Here is a 25,780-nt window from a genome sequence, read left to right as displayed (position 1 = left end):
TCCCATCTCAAAAAAGATATCGCAGAACTAGAAAAGAGCAAAAAATTGATAAAAGGTATGGAATGGCTCTCATGAAGAAAGGCTTGACTGGTTAGGGCTCTTCAGCTTGGAGAATGAGAGGAGATATGACAGAGGTTTATAAAATCATGAGTGGTGTAGAACAAGTAGATAGGGAACTGTTATTTATATTTAGTTAGTTCTAGAACTAGGGAACACTTCATGAAATCAATCCATGAAATCAGAGCAGACTGAAAACAAACCTAAGAACTTTTCAGTCAACCCACAATTATGCTGTGGAATTTGTTGCCGAAAGATGTGATTTCCCAATGATAAATAGCTCCATGTCTCCTGGGTCCATTTTTATAATTTTTGTTTATCTTCCCTGTTTAAAATAAATAAATATGAAAATGAGGTTTTCTGCCAACAAAAATATTCCCTATCCATTGGTGGTTCTGATTGTTCCCTCTTTTTTGCTGACTACAGCTGTGAGCCAGGGAATTCCTTATATATGTCTAGATGACTCTACTTGTCTTCAGAGAAAGTGAAGTTGCTTACCTGTAACAAGTATATTTTGAAAGCAGTGGTTCATTAGTCACACATTGGCCGATACAGTAAGGAGCGGTAGGGAGAGCTGTTTGTAAAGACGGTATAGAAATACTTTTAAATAAAAAATAAAATAAATAGTGCCGGGCGCACCCGCAGTTGCCGCACGCACAGTCCAGCTCACCTACCGCTCGATACTGTATGTAAATAGCTTACAAATGCAAGCTGCGTCTAAGAAGCGTCCGTGAAGCGTTAGGCCCGCGCAACCCATTTTACTGTATAGAGCTCTATACAGTATCCTGGGTGCGCTGGCCTAACGCTTCATGGACACGCTGGTATCTGTCATTTCAAATATCATTTCAAATGACATTTGAAATGACAGGTACCAGGAAGTGGATGGTTCTCCTACGCTCGGGATTGCCAGTCCTCTCTCCTCTCCTCCCGAAGCAAGCAACGAAAGCGGAAAAAACGAAAAAAAAAAAAGCGAAAAAAAAAAAGTAGCAAAAGAGAGAGGGAAGAGAGGATGAGCAATCCTACACTCGGGATTGCCAGTCCTCTCTCCCCTCCTCCCTGAAAAGCAGCCTTGCTTTTCGGGAGGAGGGGAGAGAGGACTGGCAGTGAAAAGCAACGAAGCGCCTTACTTTTTTTGCAGCCCCCCCTCCAGAGACGGACATCGGCAACGAGGGACCATGGCTTCCCTCCCCTGCCTCCAGCTGCCCGCGAAGATAGATGCATCGCACGGGCGAAAGCGGCCCCTGTGCATGCAATTGGCCACTCAAGACGTGACGTCACATGCCGTGACGCCAAACGTCGTGACGTCACATCTTGAGCAGCCCAATTGCACGCACATCACCTGTGCGATGCGTCTATCTTCGCGGGCAGCTGGAGGCAGGGGAGCCGCGGTCGTCTTCGCCGATGTCCGTCTCCAGAGGGGGGCTGCAAAAAAAGTAAGTCGCTTCGTTGCTTTTCACTGCCAGTCCTCTCTCCCCTCCTCCCGAAAAGCAAGGCTGCTTTTCGCGCCTTGCTTCGGGAGGAGGGGAGAGAGGACTGGCAATCCCGAGCGTAGGATTGCCCGTCCTCTCTCCCCTCTCTCTCTTGCAACTTTTTTTTTTCGCTTTTTCGATTTTTTCCGCTTTCGTTGCTTCAGGAGGAGGGGAGAGGACTGGGGCTGCCCCGGAGACCAGCACCCATGGACGCGGCCAGGGCAGGTGAGCGGGAGCTGGGGGAAAGTTTGCCGCCTATCCTTACCCCTGCCTCTAACGCAGGGGTAAGGGTAGGCGGTAAGTTAGCAAGTTAAACACGCGGCAAAACGGCAGGGTAAAAAAGCGATAGTCAGGGCGCGCGTTACTGTATGGGAGGGAATAGCTAATTCGATCGTTTACATGTAATATACATGCCGCGGGCGGAAGGGGTTACCCGGTGATTTAAAGATGCGGTAAGAGTAGGTTAAAGGGGATTGTGTATCGCAGGAAGGGCTAACGCGGCCAAAAAGTGGGTAGAAAGCGGGTTAGGAGCAGGGTAACCTCGGCCGCACTTTACTGTATTGACCTGACAGTCCTTCCCACCTCCCCTTGGAGTTTTTTTCTCTCAAAGTAGTTTCAAAGAACTGAGGGAAGTTGTGAGTCACAGCATTATGCAAACTCCTGTGCTTTAGAAGTAAAGTTCTTTAGATCTTTCCAGAAAGCTCTGGAAAATCTATCCGGTTCAGTGAACTGCTGTCTTCAGAGGTCACCTATTAGAGGTTAGCAACTTGCTAAGGAGATGTAAATGAGCCCCATAATGTACGAGGAGAGCAGAAAGAGATATCATCCAATTAAGAAGGAGGCCATCAGTTAAAATATGATTCTAGAGTCATCATTCTTGCAAACAAGAATTTTCAATAAAAGTATCTTTTTAAAATTGAGACGTTTCTGTTGCATATGTGCCCCTAATGAATAACTAGTTTAAAACTATGTCTCTCCTATTTAAGCATTTTTATAACCCAATTAATGTTTGTGCTTACAAACATGCAGAAATCTGAAATCATCCATTGATCTACAAGACAGTTGGCATAGATAGTTTTGGTGCCTATGTGCCTCAACCCTATGCTGTAGGGACCACTTCAAGTATGTGATGGGAGTAGATCAGTTTCCAAGCTGATTCAAATCTTCATTTATCTGATCAGAGTGCCAAAATAAATGCCAGTTGTGATGATGAATTTAATTATGTACTTATGATTACGAGGACAGACCCTTTTTAAAAGACTTTTTAGCTTAATATTCATTGAAAATGTATTGTGAAGCTCAGCCTTGACCTTATATGATCATAGTATCTTCAGGCAATCTGCTGGCCCTTTTTTATTTTAGTCTGTTGTCTTTTTAACTATAACCAAAGAATTCAAACTAGCAAGGACAGAACTCTGTTTCACTTACAAAACTGTAACTCTCGGGGGGGGGGGAATATAAAAAAATGGCAGTAAAACAAACTGAAGCAACTCCAGTAAAGTGTTTCTGTCCAGGAGCAGTGCAAAAGCAGCCATTTACCTTCAAGGTGCTCAAGATCGTAATATCCCCAAATATTATTTGTGGCATATTTAATGACTGGACCCCTATGTATTGTTCTTTAGAATTGTGCAGAATGTTTTCTTGAGGAAGAAGTCTCTTTCTGTGCAGAATTTTTTAAACCATGTTATTTGTTCCCCATCAGTGTTTTTTGCTGCTCAGTGTAGACATCCTCTCCAATAGCCCTCTTGTGAGTCATGAGACTTTATATGAAAGGGTGGGACCTCCAATTATTTCCTCCTAATCCTCTTGCATGGCCATTGCAGTAACTGCTCTCTGGCCAAGAGGCACAGATCCCAGATCCCTTTGTAGATCAGTGCAAATACACTCTCATATTGGCCAGTAGATGTCACAGTAGAGGAACAGCCAGACACCCTTGATCCCTGGGGGCTGTGAATGCTCTAAAGGCAGGGTTCTTGGTTTCAGCTGGCCCAAGAATTAAGGGGAAATTTTCAAAATGAGTTACGCACATAAATGTAACTACTATTGTAGCAATTTTTAAAAGCCATTTACTCGAGTAAAGTGTACTTACACGAGTAAATCTTATGGACAATTCAGTGGCATATATTGTAGCAATTTTCAAAAGCCCACTTACTCGAGTAACATGCATTTACTTGAGTAAAACCCAATTTTACTTGAGTAAATGTTTTGCAAAATCAGGCCCTAAGTTCATTTCTCTGCTTTTTCTGATAGCAGAGGCACTGTTGCATTCCTTTAGCTTTTCTGTAATCTAAACTCTGTCAGGTAAATTTGAAAAGGAACGCGCATGCGCTCAAAAACGTACATATTGCAGCATGAGCAAAAATATGCTGCACGTAATTCTACAGCCTTTACACATGTATCTTGGAGAGAGAGAGAGAGAGAGAGACTCTGTAAAGGGTTCGTCTGATACTCTCTATATAGGTACTACTCTAGAGGGGCACTTTGAATCAGGGTGGGTTTTGGGGACAGGTGAATGTTGTTACAGACACATTCAGAGGTATTTGTAGTAAAATTGACATCAGTAAAGAATCAGTCCTATAGTCCCTCTAGAGTGGTACCTATATAGAGAGTATCAGACTGACCCTATACAGAGTCTCTCTCTCTCTCTCTCTCCTCCTGCACCTCATGAGGATCAGTAGCACATATGCGCGTTGCCTTTGCAAAATTTGTGGTTATGCGCATCAGTCTTTCCCCCACCCCTGAAATGCCTATAACCAGCCCCTTTTCCGCCTCCTTATTCTGGGCGTGTGTACATGCATATGCACGCGCCCTTCCCAGCTTCTTAAAATTTGGATTGCATACATATGTGGCTATTATTGTGCAAGCAACAATTTTAAAATCTTCCTCTGGCAGTAAGAAAAAAAAAAGTGAGCTTTAAATACCATATCCAACAAGGTATATTCTGGAAGTTACACAAGCAACCAACAAGTCTCATGTTGACGTGACTTCTAGCTATACTTCAGTTTATTGTACAGCTGCTTCAAAAATGGAATAGACTTAGTTTTTGGGTACTTGCCAGGTTCTTATGGCCTGGATTGGCCACTGTTGGAAACAGGATGCTGGGCTTGATGGACGCTTGGTCTGACCCAGTATGGCATTTTCTTATGTTCTTAAAATGACTGTTTGTTGAGAGTGGAATTAATTTTGTATATTGTGATTTTAAAATATCAGATAATGGATTATAAAGCTGTGAAGCATTGAAACCTTTAGTATAGGCATCAACAAATTCTGATTTGTAGCTCCAGTGACTTGCAGAAAATAAGTACATTTTACTCAAGGTGTGCTTAACTGGATGAAGTGAAAGAAGATAATGTAAATTATGGCAATTTTGAAATAGAGTCTTCATTTAAAATTACACTGCAAAAAGTGCTTTGTCCTGAGATTGAGTACGGTGGCAAAAGCTAAACTGGAATTTTTTTCTTTTTCTTTTTCTTTTTTTTTTTTTAAATTAGTGCCCAAATACAACCTCCTTTTCTTCAGCACTAACAAGACTGCTTTACCACCCCAGCCCACTCTAAGTAATTAAATCAGTCCTTTGTACTTACCGTATTCTCCTCTAGTGACGGTACCAGATCTGATTATATGCTTCATGCATATTCAAAGTAAGGCACTGACAGCTCTTTAATGAGCTCTTACTTAATCACTACGAACAATGTTCATCTTGTTCTTTTTTTCCCTTCATACATTAGCACACCGAACAGTAGGGGAAAAATGAAACATCCAGCATTCATTTGAAAAATATATTGTACTTTGAAAAGTGTCTAAGCTGCAGAAGTTGCATTCTGCCCTTTAAAAGTCTGATGGACAAATTGGATTACTAGTATTGGATTAAATAACAAATGGTTAGAGGAGAAATGGGAAACGCTAGCTGTGATCAGAGGCTTTAATATTTTTTGTTACTTATAAAGCTGAAGGGGTCTTTAACCAGTTATTAAAGTCAGGATTAATTTGTAATGGTTCAACATGCTGACTTTAAAAGCTTTCTCTTTTTTTTTCCTTGTTAAAAAATGTAAAACAATGAAGCAATGTGCATTATTAATAAAATAAATAATAAATAAATAAATTATGGCAATCTAGGAACAGTGTACTGTTTATAGATTGCCATCATCTTGAACCATAGCAGATAAGGAGTTTTAAATACACAGGATCGATGTGGCCTTCATTTAAATAATCTGTGTGGTAGTGTTTGTCTGGAGGGCAACCTGAATTGTTTTAGCATTTTGAATTTGCACATGCTTCTTAGACTTGTTATTTTGCACATTACCCAAACTAAGTACAAGAGTCGTTCTATCATAAGCTTTCAGAATATTGAGAATAGCTTCAAGTAAGCACGTGAATTTAATAAAAAGTGTATTTTATTTTCATAGGATTGATCATAAACAAATCATGTTTGTATGAAAATATATTGTTTTTCCTAATACTGTTACCTGTTTGCAGTCTCTCATGGAAGTTATGCATCAACATTACACTTCTGCTGGAGAATATCCATTTTAAATTAATTTAAATGTTCAGCATTTTAATGTGTTAATGTGTTTGTAGCAACTGACAAAATAGGCACTGCCTTTTTAAGCCCTTTTTTCAAATCTAGAATTAAGTGTATCCTAAAAATCTGCATCTATTAATATTGCACCCATGTGTCATTTCACTGATCAAAAAAGGCCTTCACCAGGATACAATTGGCCTTTTTCCAAATTGCAAGCTTTTTCTCAGCTTTTTCTTTTTGCTCTTTCTTCTTTTGTTGGTGCTTAGGGATTTGTGCCTATCGCATCCCGTCTCACATGACCAGTGTCAGGGCATCACATGGCTGAAAGTGAATACAAATACTGCAACCCTAAAAGACAGATTAAACTACTGTAAAACAATAAAGCCTTTGTTCAGTCCCTTAAAAAAAGAAATACAAGTCTCTGTAAACCACATACATTAAAATTTCAATTTCAAAAATTTTCAGGAGATGCACCTGCCTGGCTGATCCTTTTAACAGGATAGTAATAGCTGGGCAAATGGTTAATTTAGATTGATTTGAATAACCATATTCTTTTATGTAATTTTATTTTTTGTAGGCTGAAAAGCTGTTTATGAAGAACAATAGAAACTGAATTTTTTTTTCAGAAATCTTGCTGTAGTTAGAAATTGAGAATCCTGGAAAAACAATGGAATTAACAAGGGGAACATTTTCATGATCTTGGATTATAAATTTCTATTAGCACAGCATTTTGAAAACTGCTTGCTAAATCAAATATTGTCCTAGGCAACCATCTGCTTGTCTAGTGTAGAGAGCTTTTCTTTCCTTATCTCTTATTAGATATTGACAAACATTATCTGTGCAGCCTTAAATCTCTTTTCCTTGGGAATGCTAAAACACAAAAAAAGCATCTGAAATATAGCAGTATCTCTAAATGTGATTGGGGAAATACATGTGAGCATATGCCACAGAGAGATCACTTGGGTTTTAAATGTGGCGATACAGAAGTTAGTTAGTTCATGCTTTCAGTACCAGAGCTCAAAGGGTCATCTGATCTGCCATTGGTATCCTAAACAGAAAATATGGTTTTCTTTTGCCAGTAGAGACCCATCGCTTTGAGCTTATTGAAGCTTATGCTCAGCGTATTTAGAGATACATACAATCTGTAAGGTCTTGTGTACTAAAATCTTCTATTTTTGAGATTCAGTTTTGAAGGATACTAGTGTCAGCAAGTTAATACAGGTGGAAGCTGTAGCACCACACCTGGACTTCCTGTGATCTTCCTGACAGTCTTGTAATTCTTATAATGATTTTCTTAATGTGTGTGGTTTATTTTTTAATCATGGTCATATTGTCTGTCAGCACCACAAGTTCCTCATTGAAACATAACAAGAATTAAGCCTCTGGGGAGGATTTAAGCATTGGAACACTCTGTTTACTGTACTTAGTACAAGCTGTAGATATGCTAAGGGGTACTAAAATTGTGCTTGATTCAATCTATAACAGTTTGACAGGGCTAGGCGTCCAAAATGTAAGCATATATGTAAAAGGTTAGATCTTGAATTGTAATCTTTTACTAATAGTTTAGAACTTGGGTTTTTAACACTAATTCAATTATTGAATTTATGTGTAGGAAAAAAATGCCATATACTGTTTATTAATTTTTTCCCCCATTTTAAGACCCTGATCTCTTGCATTACAGGTCGAAACACTGAGGAGGAGGAAGCCATGATGCAGGAGTGGTTCATGTTGGTTAACAAGAAAAATGCCTTAATCAGAAGAATGAACCAGCTTTCGCTTCTGTAAGTACTGACATTTCTTTCATATATTGGATAAAGTTGTGTTGTAGCTGTTAGTCCACCTGAATGCACAGGAATAAAGGTCAGCAGGCAACATATTTATAAAGGTGATACTTTTTTTTATTGGACTAACAACTAAAATATAGGGGAGAGTGAGATTTTACGGGCATTAATACTGAGCTCGTTTGTTTAAAGTAATTCATCAGTTGTCATTTTCCGCAGTCGCCTTTCCGTTGCCTGTATTTGACTTCTGGGGAAAGGGGGATTCCTTCCCTCCAAGGAATCCATGTCGTATGTTAAGCCAATATTATCCCACGCCCAAGTACTGTAGCTGTAGGAATTTGAGCATATACAGTTTTACAAGTAATACTTGCAGCCATGCAAGATTAGGAGTAATCACAAAAGATTATGTGGGATTCTTCATATTTTATTATCGAGCAGAATGTACTCTTAACACAGTCACTGTAAGGTTCCATATCAGATCTGTTTTGTAGGGGCAGACTTAGTAACCTGTGTCAGAGTGTAAGTGATTATAAAATTCAATAGTGCTATAGTATATAAAAACAGGTAAAAGCAGCATGGGCAACATGAAACAAGAACAGTATGAGGAGGACATTGAAACAGTGGTTTAGGAAAACGTATTATAAATCTGAATGGGGAACAGAGAAAGGCAAGAACATTTTATCTGCATCCTGGAGTTTGGCTCAGCAATTCAAATGAAAGTCATTGTAGCTTTATTTTAGTATGCCACCTAGTGTAAATATGTGCATGGCATTTCTGCTAATAGAATAAATTAGGAAGGGCTTCTGTAATTTTCTTACCGTAACAGTCCTTGATTGAAGTCTCCAGAGTGAAACGTTCAGGGGGTTGGGAAGTACCTTTTCCCCTCCCACCATCGTTTCATATTTACAGCATTTATGACTATCAGCACCCCAATACTTCCTGAATTGCCTCATAAATTCTTTCCTTCATTTTCAATATTAAATATTTGGCATGACGGTCTAGTAATAACCATTGGAAAAGATTTTATACTGCTACAATGTGACAAAGAACATTTTACGAAGTGAACAGCAGAGCTGTAAGTGTTGGGAGGAACTGGTTGGAAATACACATAAAAGGTGTAGATGAATCTTACACTGGATAAAGGTTGGGTGTTTGTGTATCGTTTCTTTGGAGTAGCTTAATGTTGAGGAGGAAAGTCGGTTATGAGTCTCCAAAATCAATGCATGCTAAAGGTTCTTTTAAGTGTTTAATGATTTAGTAATTAACATATTGATGAACTTTTGTGGCTTGCCTAGGGAAAAAGAACATGACTTAGAAAGGCGGTACGAGCTGCTGAACCGGGAGTTACGGGCAATGCTTGCAATTGAAGGTAAGAAATGCTCCCAGTTGTTTTTTTTCTAACAGCTGAATTGAGTACTGCTCACAATTGAATATCAGGCCAGGAAGCTTATACGTTTGGTTTTATCCGGTTTTGATTCACTCTTCTGTATTCATCATTACAGATAGAGAAATATTTTAGGTTTAAATGTGTTTATTAATTTTCAACTAAATCAGGTACAGAGTACACAAACATATTCAAAGAGGAACAGAAACAGAACGGGGAAGCACTGGTTGGCTCTTCCCAGTGGCCCCAAGTGTGGGTACATGCACCATGACAATTCTACCCCATCTAAGTTGGCCACCCCCCACAAACCTTCCGACATGTCCCAGCCAGCAATTACAGACACATTTTTAAATATGAAACATAAGGCCTCTGATTCATCTTGCTAAGGTTTTCTTTTGAAACATTGCACATTGTTTGAGGGGGAAGGGTTCCAATATGTGTCCCATTACAGTGAAATAATTTTATCATGAGTATCGAAATATTTAATTTCATGCAGTATAAAATACAAATGGTTAATGGTCTCCTTTTTAGAAAATTAAAAATGTGGGCCAGTGTGGCTAACCACATAAGTCAAACACACATTTCACTAAACCTCACATGAATTAGAAGCACAGCCCCCAGTTTCTTGTGACAACATTTCTGCAGTTGAGTAAATAATGTAAATTGTCATTTATAAAATGTGTCTTTTGCAACCTTTCTTTAGTCTCTGGATAAATTATTTTGTTCTTTTTTTCTCATCCAAAATTGTCTAACAAGAGATCTTAATGATCTGTGCCAGGAAAGAAGGGAGATGAACATGGGGATAGGGGAGGGGAGGATCTGCACGGAGGAATCAGAGATGAGGAAAGAGAGGGCGAGAGGAAAGACTGGAGATAAACGAGGAAAGCGAAAGAGGAAGGAAGAATTGGAGACAGGGACAAGTGGTGAGAAGGATGATTGGAAAAGTGAGGGAAGGATCAGCAATGAAGAGAGAGGAGTTGGGATGGAGGTAGGGAAGATTCCCTCTCTTATTCATCCCCCTCACCTGGTACCAGTCCCCTCTCCCATTCCCCCTTCCTAACTGGTGTCGCACTTTCACACACACAATGTTACTGTTCCCCTCACACACGCTCACACTGCCGTTGTTCCCCTCACACACACATTCTCCCACTATTCCCCTCACACACACTGCCACTGTTTCCCTCTCACACAATCTGCCACTGGTCCCCATACACACAATCTGCCAATGTTGCCCCACACACACAGACACACACACAAACCCACTGTTCTACACATATACACACGCACTCTTTACCACTGTCCCAAACACTAACACACTGCCTCTGTTCCAGTCACAACCACACAAACGCACACTCTCCCACTATTTTCCTCCAACACACACACTGCCACTGTTCCCCTCACACATGCATGCACATACACACGCTGCTACTGTGCCCCTCGCACACACACACACACGCACTGCCTCTATTCCCCTCATCTGCTTGTGTGCACACACACACACACACTCTGCCATTATTCCCCTCATACAAACACACACTCTGCCCGTGTTCCCCTCGCACAAACACACACACTATGCTACTATTCTTCATCTCACACACAGTCACTGTTTCCTTCATACACACACCATACACATGCAAATACTCTGCCAATGTTTCCCTCACACGCGCGCGCACACACACAACTGCCACTGTTCTCATCACACACTCTACCATTCTTCCTGTCATACAGATTCAGTCACTGCTTCCCTCAGTCACACACACACACAAACACACTCTGCCTCTCTTCCCTCAAAAAACACACACACTGCCAGTATTCCCTTCAGTCACACACACTGCAACTGTTCCTCTCACACACACACACACACTCTGCTACTGTTCCCTTCAGGCATGCACACACAAACACACACACACACGCACTGCCACTATTTCCCTACACAAACACAGTCTCTTTGCCACAGTTACCCATAAACACACACACATTCTTCCACTGTTCCCCTCACACACACATACCCGCATATTCTACCACTATTATCCTTACACACAAACACTACTATTGTTCCCCTGATACATACACACACACATTCGCATCACTATTGTTATCCTCACACACTCTGCCACTGTTCTGCTCACACACTTATAGGCAAACTGCCATAGTTTGTCTCACATGTACACATGAACTCTACCACTATTCCCCCACACACTCATGCATATTCTCCTACTATTCCCCTCACAACATACATACATACTGTGCTATTGTTCCCCACATGCACGCACACACACACATTGCAACTGTTCACCTCATACACACACGCACTCTTCCACTGTTTCCCTCACACACACTTAAGCTATCTACCATTGTACCCCTGACAAATGCACACACACTCTTCCACTATTTCACTAACACACACTGTCACTTTTACACACACACACATACTGTGCCACTATTCCCCTCAAACACACACACACAGCCACCATTTCCCTCATACACTCACACACTCTGCCACTGTTCTCCTCACATACATTCTACCACTCTTCCCGTCACACACATTCTGTCACTGCTCCCTTCACACATGCACAAACACATACTGCCTCTTTTCCCCTCACAAACACACACTCTGCCACTGTTTCCCTCACACACACACACGCATACACACACACTGCCAGTGTTCCCTTCAGTCACACATACTGCAACTGTTCCTGTCACATATGCACCCTCTGTCACTGTTCCCCTCAGGCATGCACACACTGCCATTATTCCCCTACACAAACACACACTCTCTGCTACAGTTACCCATCACACACATATTCTTCCACTGTTCCCCTCGCGTGCACACCTGCACATTCTACCACTATTACCCTTGCATACATACAATACTACTGTTCCCCTCGCACATACACATACTCACCGCTATTGTTATCCTCACACACACACATACACTCTACCACTGTTCCGCTAACACACATACAGACAAACTGCCATAGTTTCACTCTCTCGCGCACACAAACTCTGCCACTATCTCCTTAAACACACATGCATATTCTTCCACTATTCCCCTCACAACACACACACACATACTGTGCCATTGTTCCCCACATGCATGAACACACACATTGCAACTATTCACCTCATACACACTTAAGCTTTCTACCATTGCACCCCTGACATACACACACACACTCTACCATTGTTCCACTAACGCACATATTCTCACTGTTTTTTCTGCTGTTACTGGGTTGACACCAGAATTTGAGAATATTTTTTTTTGTATTGTAAGTTGTAAGGGGAAACATCCAAACTCCATTGTTGGGGGAATTTCTGTGGATTTACATTGTATTACAGAACTGGAGGTGTAAGATTTGTATTGAAATTCTATTACCGTCATGTATAGATTCCAAACTTCACTGTCATATTCATATAGCATTGGTTGAATGAGGCTATCAAATAATTTTAATAATAATTTTACTAGAAGTTTGAAACTGGCCAGCTTATTTAAACTTGTGCAGAAGGCCCTTGGGACTTTTTCTTATTGTGTCTTTTAAAAGATAGGACCATGATGTGTGGAAATGTCATTTTGACTTGCCACCCTCCATACGAAGGCCTATATTTATTAAGCTGCAATAAGAGTATAATGCATATAAAACACACTTTATCACACTATATATAAACTATCAGTGGTATTTTAATATTTTCTAAAAAGGAGAAAAAGACCTCAGAAACTGTGGTGAACAAAATGGGGTTCACCTGACAAGACTCCTCCCTTTTTTAAAAATGTTATAATGTTAATCCATGAATTAATCAGAGAAAATGTAAAATCTTTAGTGATATCTAAATGTCATGGTATGGTCCCATCAGTTGGAGATTTAATTTAGTGATAATTTATCAATCACTTTTTATGTTATGCTTTTCTTTCTCCTGTCTTGTGTCAGTGTTGCTGACATGCACATGTTCCACAAAATTGCTGCATCAGGACAGTTCTTATTTTTAGCTGAAAGATTTGTAAATTTCGCCAACACTCTGGAAAATTAAAAATGACAAACAGCTAGCATTTCTCCAAATGGTAGCACAAAGTGTATTTCTACAATTCAAAAGAACTTGGAATTTGGCATAGCAACTATTCTCAATATTTAAAAATAGAAGATACCCAAATAACTTACTTTTAATCATATAGCTATTTTTAAGCTTAAATAGTGACTCAATGTCTACTCCTGTATTTCAAAACATGGCACAGTGAACGCCGGAGAAGTGCCCAAGTGTTTTTAAATACAATCAACATACGTGTGCTGACGTTGCACATACCTATCCTCTGATTTTAAGTGTATTCCAGTGTTCTTATTCAGCATTAATTAGATTTGAGGAAAACAAGGTTTCAAAGGAATAAGTTCCAATCTATATTTGTATTTAAACCCATTGGCTCCACAGTTTGGAGCTTAAAAATCCATCTTTGTTCTTTCTGGCTCAGTAGCCAACCTCTGTCTCCTCCTCGAGGATGTGGCAGAATTCGATCTATAACTAGACACTTTACTGTTGTAAAATCATGCTGGTATTGTCGGCAATGGGAAACAATAGGAGCCATGAACTTCTTAAGATGCATACAGCTCCAGTGTTCTAAGCACGTGCGCAAGGCTCTTGTAGTCTTCCAAACATATACTTTTTGGCATAAACATATCAAACTATAGACAACAAGAGTACTTGCACAATCAGAAAAATATTTCAAATCATACTGTCTTCTGTCTCCTGGATTCACACTTTGGTCACAATCATATTTTCACAGCAAGAACAATGTCCGCATTTATAATTTCCAATTATTTTATTTCCCTCAATTGTGTTCTGTAGTCCTTCACTAGTCATTAACATGGATGGGCACAGTTTTTCTTTCAGGTTCTTGTCATAGGAAAATGCAAATCTAAGTTCTATCCCATTAAGACACGGTACAAGGGACATTAGGGGCCAATGCCTCCTAATAATCCTGGCTATTCTATATGACAATCCAGAATGATGTAGAACACATGTCATCTTATCTTCAACTTTTGTAGAAACCTAAGGGTTAGTAAGCAGTAGTTCACGATTGCTATATAAAGCATATTTATACGCTTTATGGACACAGTTGAACAGATATCCTCTTCCAATTAATTTCTTACATAAGATCTTAGATTCCTTCTTAAATTCCTTCATATCAATACAGTTCCTCCTAATCCTGTGATACTGGAAGGTTGTCTCTCAAAAGGTGAGAATGAGCACTATAATAATGCAGAAGGGAATTTCGGTCTGTCTTTTTTCTGAATAAAGTAGTAGGTAAATTTCTTTCTTCTGTTTTATATATTTAAGATCTGAAAAATAAATATTGTGATGATGATATTACATAGTAAACTGAATATTTTCATTACAGGAATTAATCCACTTATGAAAATATTTCATATCTCTCAATGTACCACTCCACAACATGAAAACTTAATAAATCTTCTCCAAAATGTAATATATTCTAAAAATGGAGAGTGTTCAAGTCATATTGTTTCAAAAGAAGCAATATAGAGATTGGCTAATAATGGAGCTATACTCGCACCCATAGCCATGCCAGATATTTGTTGGTATGTACACCCTTAAGAAAATAAAAAAAAATGTCTTTAAGGGCAATGATTGCCAATTGCTTAATAAACTTGGTAGGTTCCAGGCAGGGTCTGGCTCAAGACTTTAATACTTCCTGAATTACAAACAACGTTTCATTTTGTGGTATGCTGGTATATAAGGAATTGATATCCATTGTAATCAGATACCATTCCATTACATCTTTATGAATCTCCTCTAACAAATTGATAAAATGAGGAGAATCTTATACATGAAAGATTCTGAGGTACAAAAGGTCTTAAAAACTGGTTGACAAAAATGGATAGAGATTACAATATAGATTCATTACCAGAGAGAATCGGTCTCCCCAGTGGGTTCAGTAATGTTTTATGAACTTTTGGTAAAGCTTATATAATAGGAATTCTGGGATGTTACTTATTCAAAAATGTATATTCAGATGATTTAATAAAACCTTGTTGAAATGCAAAATTGGTGATATTTTTCATTTTAATCTTCAAGCATCTTGTGAGATCTGATGTTAATAATTTATATCTTGTTTGGCCAGCCAGTTGTCTCTGTACTTCTTGAACATAATCTTCTTGATCCTGTGTAAACAATAGCTCCACCTTTGTCTGCCGGCTTTATAATGATGGACCAATCCCTAGATAGTTCTTCTAATGCTTTTATCTCATTCAGATGTAAATTGTTATAGTGAAAATGTTTCTGTGATTCCAATTCTTGAACTTCCCACAGAACTGAAAATGTAAACATAGAGGTCATGTGATATGATGTGAGTGGACGGATGTCTTTCTTTAGTTCTGGATCCCTACGCTCCACATTGAGAATCAGTGTGGCTTTAAACGACTTGATCAAAGTTGGAAAAATATCGAGCTAAAGTGGGTGAAGTATATGTTATCGGGTGAGCGTGTTTTATTGGAAATTTGAGAGTTGGATGGCAGCAAAACCATTCAGAAAGAAAAAGGCAGACTGGCGCCCAAGATGGCAGATGGCGTGAGAGATCTTCTGTCGCTACTAACAAGTAATGGGGATCCTGGTGACGTAGCCACTACCATTCTTATGGCAATGGATGATAAACTCAGGAAAATCCATGAATGATTCGATACATTGCAGGCCTTGTTCGCCAACAATAATAAAAAGGATTGCTAAAGTAGAGTCACACCTTACAGTAATAGATGAGAACGTGCAAGCAGTGGAACAGAAAATCAGGGCGGAAAAGGCTACTGCAGCCAAACTGGATTTGAAGATAGAGAACTTAGAAAATCGCTCACAGAGGAGCAACCTATGGATAATAGGATTGCTTGAAAGTGTTTCTGACGCAAAATCTGGCCAACTCTGAAAGCATGGTTGCCTAAGGCCTCGGGCCTGCTGGATATGATGGCAATGCTTCAAATCTAACTTGGTCACTGTTTAGGAGTGAAGCAAGTCAGACAAAATAGTTCCAGACCGGTGATTGCCAAATTTTTTTTACTTTTTTCACAAAGATGAAGTTCTGCAGCACTACTGGAGTGAGGGCCGGTTAGAATATGAAGTTGTCCCAATATTGCTGTTCGCGGATTACTCAGTGGCAGTCTCAGCTCACCGTAAGATGTTAACTCCCATCTGCTCTAAGTTTGTGGATCATCACCTACGACAAAATTTAAAGTGGCATACCAAAATACCTTGCATACTTTTGAGTCTCCTAGTGAAGCACAGGTTTTCTTTAACACTCGGTTGGAGACTCCTGTATGAAGTCAGAGAGTAGGTAGATCTGGCTGAACTGAAAAGCACGTGACAAATGGAGGTCTGCGCTGTGCAGCCATGGGAAATGGCAGTGAATAATCAATCTGGAGAAATCGCTGGTTATTCCTTATTAATATTACTGATCTGTTCTCTATGAGATTTTGTAGGATTTGATTCGGAAAGGGGAGAGGATGTCTCTAAGTTAAAGAGTAATTGTACTTTGATATATTTTCCGAACCGACGACATGAAATACTGTGGTTTGCAAAGGGTTTTGTTTTTTTCTTCTTCTTCTTTCCTCGTTAGGAGGTTTGACTAAGCTGGGAAGTAGGGCTCCAACACATAGCACATGGATCCTAAAGCTTAATAATTAAATTTCCATATAATGTTTGTGAAGAGTTGGTTGGGTTTGTGGAAAAAAGGGGGGGGTGATTGGAGGGGAGGGGGATGGTAGGAGGTGGGAAGGGGGGGATGGGGAGGCAATGCAAAGAGGCAGTGGATGGGCAAAGTGGACTGATTCTGAACAAGTGGTATGTTAATGGTGAATGGAGGGGTTTTGACATAGGCTGGGGGGTCCTGACTGGCTTTACGAGGGATCAGCTGGGTACTAAAGCTTTGTATTACAGGTTATTGCAATAACCAATGTGGGTATTCGATGCATTACATGGAATTGGGGGGAGGGGGGTTCAGTAACCAAATGATATAAATGTCTGCAAGCTTTGTGGAGGTGGGGAGTGCACGTTACTATGTTACAAGAATCACATTTGGATATGAATGAACATCGTAAATTGAAGTGACAGAGGGTGGGTAGAGTGTTTTCTGCTCATTCAGGCTCAAACAGAGCAGGAGTAGCTCTCCTCCTGGGGAAACAGGTAGCATTTCAGGAGACGAAGGGGGAAGATATTTACTGGTAGAGGGCATCTTGTTTGGTAAACCTATAGTATTTTGTACTGTTTATGCCTCAAATACATATAATCATTCTTTCTTCTCTCAAATTTTTATCTTACTGTTGCCTTACACTAACATCCCAATTGTGTTGGGGGAGATTTAAATTATGTGCACCATAAGCATTTAGATTGATCTTTGGTGGTTGGGGATCCAGCTTTGAAAACAGGATGAGATATAGGCTTTCTGTGGAAAAATTTGGACTTGATCGGCATTTGGAGAGTTTTATACCCATTAGAAAAGGAATACCATGTCTCAGGGGCACAAGATACACACTCGAGTATTGATTACGATCTGATTAGTAGGGAGGCGTTCTCACATGTGCAGGAGGCTCAAATTGCCCCCTCATCATTTCCAACCATACCCCAGTGTGGAAAGTGTTAGAATAATATAGGCTTGCAGATGCTGACCAGTGTTGACGTTTCCCCATGTATTTATAAAATGATGCAGGGTTCAGGGAATACTTATCAAAGAAATGGTATAATTTTACATCTAATAATGCAGCTCACCACGACTCCCCCATTTTATTTTGGGAAACAGCCAAACAGTGTTGAAGGGAGATGTCATCTCATAGTATAGTGAAGAAAAGGGTTTTTAGGGTGGCCATCATAAATCTGGAGAAGTGTTGTGCCCATCTGTCACAGACAGCTGTGACCGCGCTTACCTACATCCTACAACGTTCTACAGCCCTCTCCGGGTCTGCTCGCGGCACAGGCCAATCTCCGCCGCTATGTTCTCCATGGCTCCTCGTGGCGGCCGAGACGCTGCTGCCACCCCCATTGTCTCTGGGCCTTCCTAGGCACACCGGGCCCTCCTTTGAAGCCTCTTTGGCGAGACCCTCAGGGGCATCCCTGTTTGATGATGTCATCGGATCAAGGTACATAAGCTCCACCTTCGCAGTCAGCTAGCCGACTTGGTAACAAGTTCTGTACGTCTCTACTACCTCCTGCTCCATGTTCCTGTGGCTACGCTATTGAACTCTGTTGGACTTTGGACTCTGTCTGGTACCCGCTCCTCAGGGGCCAGTGGGTGCTCTCTCAGGGACTTTGTCTCCTGGCCTCCCCCGCTCCTTGGGCTGGCACTGTGCTCCCTAAAGTCCTATTCTGCAAGGCCCCCCGCTCCTCGGGGCTGCCCCCTGGAACACCTTACCACTCAGGAGTTTATTCTAGTGCTTCCCCACTCCTCGGGGTTGTGCCTACGTGCTGTGTTGGACTGTCAGCGCTTCCCCGCTCCTTGGGGCTGCGTCCTCGGACTATACAAGAGATTCTTAGCACCTCCTCGGAGCAGTGCTCTCCTGCTACACTGCAACTGTCAGCCCCTCCTCTCGGGGCTGTGCTTCTCTATCATACAGAGACTGTCTGTGCTCCCCGCTCCTCAGGTTTCAACATACGTCATCTTCGGAGACCTGACTCGGGCTTCCCTGCTCCGCGGGTTGGCCTACGTCACTACAGCTGCACCTCCCTCGCTCCGCTCCTTGGGAGTGTCTCTCCGCTATACCTCCTGCACGTCAATCTCAAGCCTTCCTGCTCTACGGCCTGCCTAGCACCTTCCCCCTCGGGGGTCTTAGTCTAGTTATTATCTTCAGCCTGCTTGTCTACTGGGGAATTCATCCTGACTCCTCGGGACCTCTCCACAGCCTCACCCAGAGCTCCCTGCTGTGCCTAACCTTGCCTCCCGATGGTGTGGCCCGAGGTGTGACAACTCACACCTCGGGCCAAGGGTCCACATACCCACAAACCTTAACAAGAAGCAATTGCACTTGGTTAAACATAAATTTGAACAAGACCCTAATATGGCAACTAAGGCGGAGTTCTTAACCATGCAGACGACTTTAAATACCTTGCTTCAACAGGCAAAAAAGGGGACACTATATTATAAATTTCAGCTCCATCAATTTGGAAACAAGGTGGGTAGGCCTCTGGCTAATCTAGCAAAGAAATGGGCGGGTACTAAATTTATATCAATGGTAAGAGATGCGACAGATGCTTTGGTACATTAAGGCAAAGAATATTATCAGACGCTTTACACAGCTAATCCTGGGAATATGCAGAATACCAAGGATTATTTACAATCCAGTGTTTTACCCAAGGTATCAGTGGAGCAATTGGCCACATTAAATTGGCCTGTGCAGTTACAGGCAATTTTGGATAATATTAAGGAAGTTAAATTATTGAAGGCCCCAGGGCCCAGTGGTTTCTCCTCTGAATTTTATAAATTAGTGGCCATTCTGGGCTATTTTTGAGAAATTAATTGAGTTAGGACACTTCCCATTAGCACCAATAAAGATGTGATCATGGTTTTTCCTAAAGGGGGCAGACACCTAACGTCCCCAGCTTTGTATCGCCCGATCTCATTGCTAAATTTTGATATCAATCTTCTAGCTAAAATCATGGAAAATGACTTAGCTAGGGTGGTGCCTTTATTGATTGGAGAAGATCAGGTTGGTTTTGTGCCTGGGATTCATAGTGTAACTAATGTCTGCAAGATCATTGCATCAATAGAGTGGAGCCACAGACAGCAGATAATGTCTATGCTGCTGAACCTGGACGCAGAAAAAGCCTTTGATAGGCTGGACTAGAATTTAATGTTTCAGTCCCTGCAGACGTTTGGAATAGAGGTAATGTTTGTCCAAGCTATCTGAGCTTTATACAGTGACCCACAGGCTGTTACTCTTGTTAATGTCTATATCTCAGATAGTTTTCACTTAAGTAGGGGTACTAGACAGGGGGGTACCCCTTATCCCCACTTTCATTTTAGCCCTGGAACCCCTGCTTTGTCTTATTCAGGGGAATAAGGATATCCAGGGTATACAGGTAGGGGCTAAGTCCATTGTGGAATTTAAATTAACGCTTTTTGCAGATGATATGCTTCTCCATGTGGCAAATCCCAGAGTCTCTTTGAGAATCCTAATGGACAAATTGACTCAGTATGGATAGTTATCAGGCCTGAAATTAAACTATGGAAAATCAGAAGCTTTGCTGATTTCACAGCAATTGACCCATTTATGGGATGGAGATTTTCCAATGAGGTGGGCAGCAGAATCCTTTGTGTATTTGGAAATTATATTACATAAAGACCCAAGGTTAATGTATAAACTACATTTTCATACCACTTTAATGAATAATTGGAATTATTTTCCATTATCTTTAAGAGGTAGGGTTACTCTTTTCCAAATAATTATATTACCCAAGTGGTGATATTTTTTTCCAAACTTTACCATGCTATCTCACTAGGAATGATGTAAGACAAGTGAGAAAATTATTGAGAGGATACTTACAGAAAAATGGAAAGCCGAGGATTGCACTAAATAGATTGATGGGCAAATGGACTAGGGTTGGAAGATTTAAGACTATATAATCTTGCCTGTAGTATGAGGATTGTGGCTGATTGGCATTTGGAAACTGATTTTTACACTCCTATAATTTTAGAGAAGCAATTTCTTTATCCAATGAGCCCGGGATGTGTACTGCATTCTTCTTGGGTAACTCTGTTGTTGGAAACACAGCCACGGGTTAGGCCTGTGAGTGGCTCACATATCTCATGATGCTGCCAAGCCATGCGGCCGCTCCCCAAGCCCCTGCCGGCGCTGTTCCTGTGTAGCCCATCTTGTATGCTGCTGCTATCATCGCAGACTTGATTGTCATGCTGCGGCAGGAAAGATGCCGCCTCTGCCTTCATGGCCTGAGGGCTGCCAACTCCCGCCTTACCATCACTTCTGCCCTAGGATCTCCTAGGAACGCATGCCTCTCCTTACAATTTAAAGGGCGTGCAATGGAAAAAGCCCTGCACTCCTTCCTGAAGATATCAGCCTGCTTACCCTATAAAAGGGCTCGACAGTTTGTCCCTCATTGCCTTCAAAAGGAGTCATCCTGTTCCAGTTCTCCCTTCTGTTGTCTTTGGTGTTCCAATCTTCATTTCTTCAAGGCCTTCATGTTCTTCGTTGAAGCTCCTTTATGTTCTTTGTTCCATGTTCCTTGTCTCTCGACGGTCCCTGTGTCTTCCATTCCTGATGTCAAGTTCCTGATGTTCCAGTTCTTGTCTCCAAGTTCTGCCTTCCTGGTCTTCTCTTTTGTCCACTCTTCTAGACATGCCAGCGTTGTGGTCCGCGACCAGCCCACAAGTTGCATAGGGCGCCTCGTGGTACAAGCCCTCCCTGCTTTGCTAGTCAAATGTCTGGAAGTCCCTTGTTTTTAAATGCTGGGGTCCCATCCCTGGTTTTGAGTTCCTGAGTCCCTGAATCCTGATCCTGGTCTTCAGAGCAACTTGCCAGCTTCCATCCACATCCAAGTCTTATGCCTAGAGTCTGCTCCGCACTCGGCGTGGTCCGTGACCAGCCCACGGGCTGTGTAGGGCGCACTGCAGTGCAGGGCTCTACCTGAATCCTGAACCTGAGTCTGAATCTTGAACCTGCATCTGAATCTTGAACCTGAACCTGAGTCTGAATCCTGAACCTGAGTCTGAATCCTAAACTCTGAACCTGAACTTGAACCTGAGTCTGAATCTTGAACTTGAACCTGAGTCGGAATCCTGAACCCGAACCAGTATCTGAGTCTTCGTCTAGTTCCTAGTCTTCATTGCCTTTGTCTAAGTTCCAAGTCAATTCCATGTGTTGTCATCTTCTGTCCTTGACCTCCATCTGTCCTGATGCACTGGCTTTTGAGTGGCCGGAAGGCTACCCCAGAGACCAGCATTGCATTGCTGGGTCTCACTCTTTTGCATGCAGGTTCAGCGGAGTCAGAGTTTTCCAAATCTCCGAGGGTTCCAAGTCTCCAAGTGCTTCCAAGCTTCTGTCCAGCCCGTGCTTGGATACGCTTGTCTCCTGCATCACATACCTTGGAGCCTCACCCTGGGGTTGTGCCGTGATCCAAAGGCTCACGGTCTCCTGACGATCAGGCCTCAAGCCTGCTTGCAACATCTATCGGATGATACCCGAGATAGCATTTTAGTCACACCTCTGGTTCATACCTGGAGGTATTTGTGTTCCACTCTTAAATTGAAATTCTCTAATTCTCAGTTCCTGCCTTTTACAGGAAAGTAACGATTCTTGCCAGGTTCTCAAAACCAGGTATTTACTAAATGGGCAGAGAGCGGTTTGCGGGTGATAGCGCAATTGGTGGATGAGGGGGAGGGCATATAAAATCCTTTCAAGAGTTACTTATAGATTTTGAGTTGGATCGAAAGCATTATTTTTCTTATCTTCAAGCACGACACTATATATGTTCATTGGGAATTACGGATTGGAATCAAGAAAACAGAGTTTTTGTCTGACCTACTCGATGTGGAAGACCCAGTCCACCACACAATCTCCTTCTTGTACCATAAGTTATTTGGGAATAAGACCCAAGTGGGTTATGGGAAATTGGTTCAGGGATGGGCACAGGAATTTGAATTCATTTTCACTTAAGAATAATATGCGCAATGCTTTAGGAGAGAGCGCTTGATTACATGCGATGTTGCACTCAGGGAAACACAGTACAAATTTTTGCTAATGTATTACATATCACAGAAGTTAGCTTGCAGGATGCATCTTACTAATTCCGATTTAAGTATTAAGTGTTCATCACTCTCAGGAACATTGGGGCATCATTTTTGGGAATGTTCTTGTATTGTTATATTCTAAGAAAAATTTATTGGGTATGTTCATAGGGTGACAAAAATAAGGTTATGTTTGTGCTCTAAAGTGCTGCTCTTTAACAATCTGGCAGGTTTTGCTATTGGCCAGAGATATGTGACACTGTGGTTGTGAAAAATTTTGTTGCTAGCCAAGAAAGTTATTTTGCAACTCTGGATGAGAAAAGATCTGCCTACTTTAACCTAGTGGAGAAACTTAATACATAATATGTGTGTGTTTGAGAAATATGCCGAACAATCTGACCTATTGAAGAGAAGAAAAACATTTTTGCGAACCTGGAACCTTTATATATAGTCATTGCCACACAAAGCTCGTAGTGAAATTTTGAATGACTTTTGAGGGAACTATATGAGCCTGTCCTATGTTTGGTCTTCCTTAAATATAGAGGGTGAAGGCCTTGCAGGGGAGAGTAGGGGGAAGGGGAAGGTGAGCTGATTGGGCTGGGTACTAATCTTTAGTGGTTGGGGGCACTGGGAAGAAACCACCACCTATTTATTCGTATGTTATGCTGTTTGGTGTTTGTCTTGTTTGAAAATTTAATAAAAGAATATTTAAACATAAACATAGTTCTCTGAGGACAAGCAGGATGGTAGCCCTCACACATGGGTGACATAATCAGATGGAGCCCCAATGGAGGAACACTTTTGTCAAAGTTTCCTGAACTTTGACTAGGCACACTGAGCATACCCAGCATGCCATAGACCATGGAGCTGTAAGCCTCATGGTGTGATTGAGCACACTTTGGCTGTTTTTAGCCTTATGGCATATGGTATGCCAACAAGCAAGGAGGCAAGGGATCGTACTTCTGTGTCAGGAAGCGGTCCAGATCTGGTCATAGGCCCTGTCCCACAGGATGGTGCTCAGGACCATGTACCTGTCCAGGATGGAGAACGTAGTAGCAGTCAGGCTGAGTCGAGCCTTCAGACCCCATGAATGGTCCCTGGACCAGGGGGTAGAGAATCAGATATTTTGCCTCTGGGGAGCCCGGACACAGATCTGTTCCTGCCCCCCTGCAAAAGGAAGGTGCCTCAGTTCTGCTCTCTGTACAGGTCAAGACAGCAAACCAGCCTTGGATGCCTTGCCCGTCATTGGGGTAAGGGTCTTCTTAACGTGTATCCTCCGATTCCCTTAGTGGCGAAGACTCTTCTGAAGTTTTGCGAGGACAGAGGGACTATGATCCTCAAAGCCCCTCATTGGCCGAGACAGGTCTGTTTTCTTCTCCTGCGGGAGTTGTCCATCCAGAAACCGATCATTCTGAGGACTTCCCCAGATCTCATCACGCAAGATCAGGACAGGCTGTGGCATCCCAACCTTCAGGCCCTGTCGTTCACTACCTAGATATTGAGAGGTTAATGCTGCAGCCGTGTGATCTTTCAGAAGATGTGTGTCAGGTCCTGGTAGCTTCTAGAAAGCCTTCCACTAGAAAGTCCTGTGAACTAACGTGGAGGAGGTTTTCCATGAGGTTTGAGCAGAAGGCCCTAGATCTGTTCTCCTGCCCCACACAAAAACTGCTTGATTACCTTCTACACCTAATGGAGGCTGGCTTGAAAACCAACTCAGTTAGAGTTCATCTGATTGCAATTGACGCATACCATCATGGTGTGATGGTACTCCCATCTCTGTACAGCCTATAGTTGTACATTTCAAGTGGGGCCTACTTCAGTTGAAGCCTCCCCTAAGGCATCTCGCTGTATCGTGGGACCTCAAAGTGGTGTTAGCTTGGCTGATGAAAGCTCCTTTTGAGCTGCTGCTCATCTGTGACCTGAAGTACCTGACATGGAAGGTCATATTTTTGGTGGCAGTCACTTCAGCGCGCAGGGTCATCAAGTTCCAGGCCTTAGTGACATCCACCTTATATTAAAGTTTATCATGACAGGGTGGTCTTGCGTATGCACCCTAAGTTCCTGCCTAAGGTGTGATGGATTTCCATCTTAACCAGTCAGTCATCCTGCCAGTATTCTTTCCCAGGCCCCATTCGTACCAAGGCGAACAAGCACTGCACAGTTTGGACTGCAAGCGAGGCTTAGCCTTCTATCTGGAGCGGAAAGAAGTCCATAGACAGTCCACCCAACTTTTTGTTTCTTTTGATATGAATAGGTTGGGCATTGCCATTGCCAAACAGACAATATCCAATTGACTAGCAGATTGCATCTCCTTCTGTTATACCTAGGCGGGAATGCATCTTGGGGACCATGTCAAGGCTCATTCTGTGAGAGCCAAGGCAGTATCGGTGGCCCACCTGCAAGCAGTTCCCATGGAGGAGATCTGCAGGGTTTAGACGTGGAGTTCTCTCCACACATTCACATCACATTACTGTCTGGATAGGGATGGCCAAAACAACAGTAAGTTAGGCAAGTCTGTCCTGCGAAACCTGTTTGAGGAGTAGAATCCAACTCTCCCAACCTACGGCCCATTGTTTGGATTCAGTCTCTCTCCCCTCTGTTACCAACAGCACCAGTGTTGTTGTGCCCATTAGCACCTAGATAGGTGTCTGTTGGTCCCCTTTTTGTGTTGGGGAGCAGCCTGTAGCTAGGGATTCACCCATGTGTGAGGGCTATCAGCCTGCTTGTCCTCTGAGAAAGAATTGCTTACCTGTAACAGGTGTTCTCCGAGGACAGCAGGATGTTAGTCCTCACGAAACCTGCCCGCCACCCCGCAGAGTTGGGTTTCTCCTAGTCCTGAAGAGGGAC

At 42.0% G+C, this 25,780-nt stretch overlaps 1 protein-coding gene across 5 annotated transcripts in view; it reads left to right on the top strand.

The window, feature by feature from the left end:
- EHBP1 (EH domain binding protein 1) overlaps positions 1 to 25,780 on the top strand; it is an 807,334-nt gene that overhangs the window by 754,913 nt on the left and 26,641 nt on the right. For all 5 annotated transcript variants that reach the window (XM_029593675.1, XM_029593673.1, XM_029593671.1 and 2 more), the window contains 2 exons: positions 7,730 to 7,829; positions 9,125 to 9,198. In XM_029593675.1, the coding sequence (XP_029449535.1) occupies positions 7,730 to 7,829; positions 9,125 to 9,198 (174 nt within the window). The remainder of the gene's footprint in view (positions 1 to 7,729; positions 7,830 to 9,124; positions 9,199 to 25,780) is intronic.

Source organism: Rhinatrema bivittatum, chromosome 3 (genome assembly GCF_901001135.1).
Source record: "Rhinatrema bivittatum chromosome 3, aRhiBiv1.1, whole genome shotgun sequence".
NCBI lineage: Eukaryota > Metazoa > Chordata > Amphibia > Gymnophiona > Rhinatrematidae > Rhinatrema > Rhinatrema bivittatum.
Note: the sequence above shows the minus strand (reverse complement) of the source record. Positions and strands in the feature narration are given on the sequence as shown.